At 34.4% G+C, this 7514-nt stretch overlaps 1 protein-coding gene across 1 annotated transcript; it reads right to left on the bottom strand.

Moving 5' to 3' along the window:
- Window positions 1-526: 526 nt before the first annotated feature.
- On the bottom strand, window positions 527-6727 carry LOC139857339 (L-2-hydroxyglutarate dehydrogenase, mitochondrial). Its single transcript, XM_071846084.1, has 5 exons — window positions 6256-6727; window positions 5134-5415; window positions 3955-4370; window positions 2453-2612; window positions 527-862 (listed from the first exon to the last, which is right to left on the bottom strand). Exons 1-5 carry the CDS (start codon window positions 6559-6561, stop codon window positions 746-748), a joined length of 1281 nt encoding a protein of 426 aa, XP_071702185.1. The 5' UTR covers window positions 6562-6727; the 3' UTR covers window positions 527-745.
- Between the last annotated feature and the right edge of the window lie 787 nt (window positions 6728-7514).

Genomic DNA, 7514 nt, shown 5'->3' with positions numbered 1-7514 from the left:
ATACTAAACAAATAAACACCTAAACCGAGACAAGAAACACAAACCAAACTAAACACAAAGAACTAATCAAAGCACGGAGAACCGAGAAGAAGCAAAGTCGACAAGGACTTTGAGATGCCAACCTCCTCCTCCAAGTCGTTCATTCATGAAGATAGTAAAGTGCTCCAATTTGGACTCGATAGGATCTTTTTCTTAAACTTACCTTTAGCGTTGCCCTTCACTCGAGCGGCCCAACCCGATCAACCACGTAAAGAAGTAGAATAAACTACTAGATTGCGGTTGGAAGAGCTTACCACAAATAACAAACTAAACTACTTATAAAATACAATATTTTATGACAAAATGACTTGATAGTTTCTTACATACCCCCACGGGCGGAAGGATGGGGGTGCAAGCGGGGTCGGCCGCCCCAGACGATCGAAATTTCTTTGTGTATTTCTATGTTAAAGTTTGACGCTTTTTCAATATTTTATGTTTTACCCCATCGAAAAAAAATTCTGCATCCGCCCCGAAAATACCAAATGGGGTATTTATATCTTGGCACAATACGAACATATTTAAGCCTCATTTTGACCACAGAACTGATACAAAAATACCCATATGGCCATATGATGTCAACATCCAATTGGGATGACCACACAACATTAAACATAATAATAATAATTTCATTTAAACTAAATCTAATTATAAAGTTGACAATTAAGCAAACAACAGGGGGTCGGCATAAACAGGGTATAGTAATTACTTAGAATCTTGAAAACTTGGTTCTAACATGCTCCGCAATTGCCATACTTGAAGTTAGACCAGGTGATTCAATCCCAAAAAGGTTAATAAGACCGCGTATGCCATGAGCATCCTCACCCTGCAATAAAGAATAGTAAACGTAGCAATTCGGACCACTTAATACAAATGGGTAACTTTGAGTCATAAGTTATCTTTGACAAGTCAAATGGACTATCTACAAGATGTAACTAAAAGTGAACATGTCAAATGAGTTGAGCAGGCTGAAAAACTCAAGCTTGTATTTATTTAACATACATATCAATTTCCAAAATCGCTTTTACATTTTAATTAAAAAGGTTAGATTATAATATGGTAAAAATGTAGTTTTTGTGATCATTGTATGCGAATCAGGCCAACTATATCTGCTTTCACAGAACCTAAAATTAATCCCTTACTCAACCACATTACATAGCCACCTTTGAAATTTAGACTAAAGAAGCTTAACAGTTAACACAAAATCAATTTTATGATCCTCGTGACTATAAAACGAAAATTCATATTCGGTGAGTAGTCGGCTGGGATTTTAAAAGGAGTAATTGGCAATTCGGGATTAATCGGACTGTACTTTTTATACATTTAAATATTAAATTTGAAAATTTTATGTGTAAATATGGAAAAAAACCATAAACATGACACATAAACTTTAACATAATTGTCTAAAATCCTTCATTTTGTTTAAAAAATCTAAAGTTCTAGTTTAAATTAATGTCTAAATGTTGACTAATTATAACTTTGACCGACTTTGATCACAAAATACGATTTTGACCCATTGACTGACGTTGACAAATTAATTAAACGGATTCTGGAAAATCGGAACGGACTGCTCTTAAAACGGAGTAATCAGGGATTAATCAGGGTTTTTTTACAACAATAGGCTCAAGCTAAGATTCTGCTCGTGAGCGTAATGGTATAAGCCTGCCTGACTGTGAGACCGACTGGTCGAACAGAGACGAAAGTCGGCCATAGTGATCCGGGAGTCTCTATTCTCTTGGTTTGAGTTCCTTTCGCGGATAGGTGAAACTAAATGATTGGCTATAATGTGCTTCCCTAAAAAAATTGACTTTTTAGGTCAAACCAACATACTAACTTCCAAGGTTACAAAATTCGCTATTCCAGGTTTAATCGGTCGGGACTTTTAAAGGATTAATCGGTAATTCGGGGATTAATCGGGGACTAATCGGATTGTATTGTATACATTTAAATATTAAATTTCAAGAATTATATGTGTAAATATAGAAAAAAATCATAAATATAAAAATAAACTTTAACATAATTGTCTAAAATTATTCATTTTGCTCAAAAACTATAACGTTCTAGTGTAAATTCATGTTAAAATGTTAATCATTTTTGACTTTGACCGACTTTAATTACCAAATTCGATTTTGACTCATCAATTGACGTTGACCGTTTAATTAAACGGATTTTTGAAAATCGGAACGGAATGCTCTTAAAAATGATTAATCGGAGATTAATCGGCGAGTAATCGGGTTTTTTACAACACTGCTAACTTCTATTCTGCATAAAAATGACATATATTATCTAACTAAACTTTGGAACACATTGTAGAACAAAAATTGGACATTACATATTTACATCGATTGCATGCATATCAATTATGAATTCAGAACATCAGTAAAAATAGCATTATGAAAAGGCTTAATAATAGAACCTGGATAATAAAGTCAACAAAACCCTCTGATGGGCCAGAAAGTTTTGGTCTAATGCCTGCATAACCGGGCTGCAAAGAACCATCCTTCAAAGAAGGGTAATACTTCCTGATTTCTGGATAAAATTTCTTAGCCCGATCTGCACATACCGTATAATTGAACCTGGATTCAACAAACAAGGTGTGTTTTCAGATATTTGTTTATTTAATCGGTTATGACAACAAGTATCCTTGGATACATAAATATCAAACCATAGAATTATGAGTCTAGAGGGGGTTATTTCGGCCCATTTACGAGAAGAGTGGTTGATCTGGGTTATAATTTGTCTCTAACAGACCAAATGGGTAAAATCTTTGTAGCAAATATTACTATCCAAACTATTTTATTAAAGTGTACTTAAACCTATAGCTTCCTAAAATATATTATTAAATAAAAGTATCACATATCAAATATTACTGCAGATTACTTCCTGTAACAATAAGAGTTTGTATATTACATTTAAACACGTTAGTTATTTACAAAATTTGAGGAGGTAAAGACAAAAACAGAATTGATTGCATGTTCTGACCCACTATCCAAACTGCCAAACTGCCCATTTTACCACCTCTAATCATGTTTAATCAATAAAGCAACTTATCAAGCCTCCGAACCAAGTTCATTCTTATGTTTCATATAACAAATTTTCTAATATATATATATATATATATATATATATATATATAGGAGCAGGATCAATGGGGAAGTAACCAATCGGGGGGAAGCGGGGGGAAGCAAAAAATTTTTTTTTTTTTTCGTTTTTTTTTTGGAATTTTTTTTCCTGCATCAAGATCACACGAAAATATGAACATTTAGAAGAGACACTTCGTGATGAATGTTATTATTTAGGCGGGAAAACGATCGACAAAAATAACATTCAAGATAATATTGTTCGTGAAGAATATGAACGTTTTTTTTTCATGTTTTGTGAAGTAAAATTTAGCCCGATTTAGAGTTTAGGGTTTAGGGTTTGGTGTTTTGGGTTTATTCCATAAACCCAAAACACCAAACCCTAAACCCTAAACCCTAAACTCTAAACCGTTCGTGTTAAAAACTCAATCTAAATCCTAAATCTAAACCCTAAATCTAAACCCTAAACCCTAAATTTCTAAACCCTAATATCTAAACCCTATAAACCCTAATATCTAAACCCTAATATCTAAACCCCAATAGCTAAAACCTCAAAATACGCTCGAAAAACACGATAATTGTTATATATTATTTCTTCGAGCGTTTTCCCGCCAAAATAAAAACATTTATCACAAAGTGTCTCTACTAAATGTTCATATTTTCATCTATAATGTTCGTGAACAAAGTTTTTTCAAAAAACGAAAAAAAAAAAAAAAAAGTTTTTGCTTCCCCCCGATTGGTTACTTCCCTCTTGATCATACCCCTATATATATATATATATATATATATATATATATATATATATATACACACACACAAAAATAGAGAGTTAACTCACTTGTTGTGTATGCTTGATACATCATCTATATCATTCAACCATTCAACATCAGGGCCAAATTTAACTTGTCCATCTAGATCCAAAGTAACATGCACCCCGAGACCACCATCTTCCGGTATCGGATAAATTAAGTGCTTAAATGGGGGACCCGCAGTATTCGATAACGAAAAATAGCAACCACGTGCATAATAAGGAGGAGGAATCGCTCCACGATTTATGCCACCGAAACGCTTTGCGAGCGCTACAGAACTTAACCCTGCAGCGTTCACAACAAGCTTAGGGAGAAGTAGAATATCGGGAGACTCTTTTCGGGACCCACTTTCGGAAACATGAAGATAAATTTGATCTCCTTCGAGATGAGCACCGATTACAGTATTGTTGTAACAAAAAGTTGCTCCGTGATTTTCAGCTTCACCCTAAACTCACATTTGGTAATATACCTGTCAAATATATATCACTCTGTACATGAAAATTATTAATATAACTATTTTAACTGTATATGTTGAAAAACTGTAGTCTTTGGATTGAGGTGGAAATTTCGTTATGTTTATTTGTGATTGGTTGATTCGGGTTGTGTTTTATCACTGTCGGTTTAAATTAGCCCAAAGCTTATTTTCAATGCATACATTCTACACGTTGTGTTCAACAATTTAAAACACTACAGCAATAATGGTTTTTTTAAAGGCAACTATAGCAATAATGCTGGTTTCATAATCAGAATTAACGCATTAACACTTTAGAATTTTGGATTGGACAGTAACTCAACCCGATTAATACACAGAAAGAACCTGTTTCAACTCGAAACCAATTTGACCAGCTACCCAAAGAACCTGTTTCAACTCGAAACCAATTTGACCAGCTACCCACCAGTTGACTTTTGACAAAAAGTCGACTTTTAACCAACGCTGACTGACTTTGACCTGACTTTTTCCCAATTTGACATGACTTTTTAGCATTGACAGCCTAATTAGACGTTTTTGGGCGAAACGGGGCGGGCTAGTCACCAAAACGCCACAATGCCCGCCACAACCGCCGTTCGCAACCATGCCCACAACCCACACATCTTGCCACATCTAACCTTACACACTTGACATAGCTGTCTTATAGTTAAATTCAGTTGTTTATCGATTGTTGCATATGTTTCTTATTAAGTAAGCACAGAAGAAGATTAAGTCATACAATTAGTGAGAGCATTAACGAGTGCGAGTCGATTATTCCCGAAGTTGGCGACCATAAAGCTCTAATGCATTGTAACTCAGGTTCCATTGCCTTTGCTTCAGAGCCCTCGATCATTTTGAGTCCTTCGACTCCATTTTCATTACCACGATTCAATAAAAAATTCAACTTTTGAACCTCTTCATATCTTGATGCTACAATTAGTTTCCCAATCTGCTTATGAGGAATCCCATGTTCGTTACAGTACTCGTACAGTAACCTTCTTCCTTTAACACAAAAACGAGCCTGCAAAACATTTTGCGGTTTTTAACAGAATTGTTGGATGGAGATAATCACTGTACAAATATATATTAGCAAATTGTGAAAACTCATTCGATAATAACCTAGGATCCATCGTTACTAGCTAAGACCATGGGCGAAAATATGAAGGGACGGGGGCACCCGCCCCCAGTGGATTTGTAATTTTTAGTGCAAAAATTTTGGATTTTTCGATTTTGCCCCCACTGGATTTTTTTTGCCCAAAAGTCTCCATATTTTGCCCCTAAAGCCTCCATATTTTGCCCCAAAATAGTTACTACGCTTTAAAAAAAAAAAAAAAAAATCGCCCCCGGTGAAAAAAAATTCTGCTTCCGCCACTGGCTAAGACCAATCTAACAGAATCCAACTATTGCTTCAGTTTGGTTTCAATACGTATATTTACGTTGTTTCATTTTAAATAAATACTTGCACCAATTCATTCGGCTTGGTTCACGATTACCTGTGTTGAGCTACATCAAGCCAAATAACAATGCATTACATTATATCTTTACACTGCTTCCTCTAAACAATCCATAACCATCTATCTACTACTTCATTTCTAAGAAAACAACTTAAAATGCATTTTGTTAGCGGATATTTTATCCTGTAAACTATAATTCTAGTTAATTTATCATCATCAAACTCAATACATAATATAGGTTCTACATTTTACTTCATTCAGTCTAAGAGTGTATTTGGTGCAAATTTAACCTAAATACTACAAATAACTAACTACACCCCTATAAACTGTTAAATTAATTGATGCAACATTAATTAACAATTAACAATAACAATATTAAATAATAATAATAAAATTAAATAAAATACCTTGAGAGAACTGGGAGGATAATAGATTCCGGCATGAATAACTTGACTATTACGAGAACTGATACCGGTTCCAAAAGTTGAACCGGATTCAATCACTAAAACATTTCTTCTTAATTTTAAGCATAATTCTCGGGCGACGGCTATACCTACAACACCAGCCCCAATTACAACACAATCCGCCTTTTCTTTTTGAATTCCTGCTCCTGCTGCTGCTGCTAATGAGCTCAAGTTTTGCCGTTTACAAGTGGTAACTACTGATGATGGTAATTTGCTGATTGAATTTATCAACAGCTTGTTCAATTTCATTGTGTAATTTGAAAAACGATTTGGTGTTAATTTTGCTGAAAATATGTATGTTGGTCCGTTGATTAGGTCTTCAAGTTATTATCCTTGATTTCGGTGTGATTGCCCATGGTTCACTAAGACTAATTTCTATTGCTTGACTGTGACGGTGACGTTGGGAAACTTTAGTGATTCTGTAAAGGGCTATGTGCCTATGTTCGACGCGCATCTTTTTACATGTTCAATTTTGCTTAAAGGATGTTAAAGTTTTTAAACGGACAGAAAAAGCTAAAAGTTAAAAGCTAGTATTAAAGTAGCGTTTAACTTTTAATTTTTTGTCATTTTACTTTTTATTTAACTGATTTAGTTCTTCTGTCAAACATCAAAATATATATAAAAAGCTAACAGCTACCAGCTATCAGTTAAAAGCTACCAGCTACAAGCTATCAGCTAAAAAATACCCGGTACAAGCTAAAAGCTATCAGTTACTAGCTAGTTTTGCCAAACATACCCAAAATATGATTTAGGACTAGAGTTAGTAGTTTAAAGAAAAGAAAAATAAAAATTAATAAAAAATAGTTACCAATCAATCACAAGTTGTCACTTTTGTTGTGGACAATTTTATGGGATACCTAACGTCGGAGAAAAATTCCACTCACATCATCTCATAAGTAGCTTTGTGAATGTTATACACTATCACGTGAAATACCCCACATTTGAAACTTTGTTGTAGGAAGTGATCTACAAAGGGCCAAACGTCATTAGTGGGCGTTTAGGCGTTCATTTGTAGTGTGTTTCTGATAGCCATCGGTCTGTAGTGTATGTTTTAGGGACGTTGTGATCGGCGTTCGTGACAACTCATGATTAACTCAAAGCTCCAATCACTAAATGTTGCCTTTTTTCCTTGCATTTTTTTTTTAAAAGCTAAAACTTTATTGAGATGAATTACATATAGCCAAGGTTTTAAAACTAGCGAC

The sequence above is a fragment of the Rutidosis leptorrhynchoides genome, chromosome 7 (assembly GCF_046630445.1).
Source record: "Rutidosis leptorrhynchoides isolate AG116_Rl617_1_P2 chromosome 7, CSIRO_AGI_Rlap_v1, whole genome shotgun sequence".
In the NCBI taxonomy this organism is placed as follows: domain Eukaryota; kingdom Viridiplantae; phylum Streptophyta; class Magnoliopsida; order Asterales; family Asteraceae; genus Rutidosis; species Rutidosis leptorrhynchoides.
Note: the sequence above shows the minus strand (reverse complement) of the source record. Positions and strands in the feature narration are given on the sequence as shown.

What these genes read in the sequence shown, in the direction of transcription:
- LOC139857339 (XM_071846084.1), bottom strand. Translation starts at nt 6,561, where the DNA reads ATGAAATTGAACAAGCTGTTGATAAATTCAATCAGCAAATTACCATCA. An exon ending in CGTTAATGCTCTCACTAATT is followed by an intron (nt 4,371 to 5,133) that starts GTATGACTTAAT and finishes ATGTGAGTTTAG; the next exon opens with GGTGAAGCTGAAAATCACGG. An exon ending in GTATCAAGCATACACAACAA is followed by an intron (nt 2,613 to 3,954) that starts GTGAGTTAACTC and finishes TGTTGAATCCAG; the next exon opens with GTTCAATTATACGGTATGTG.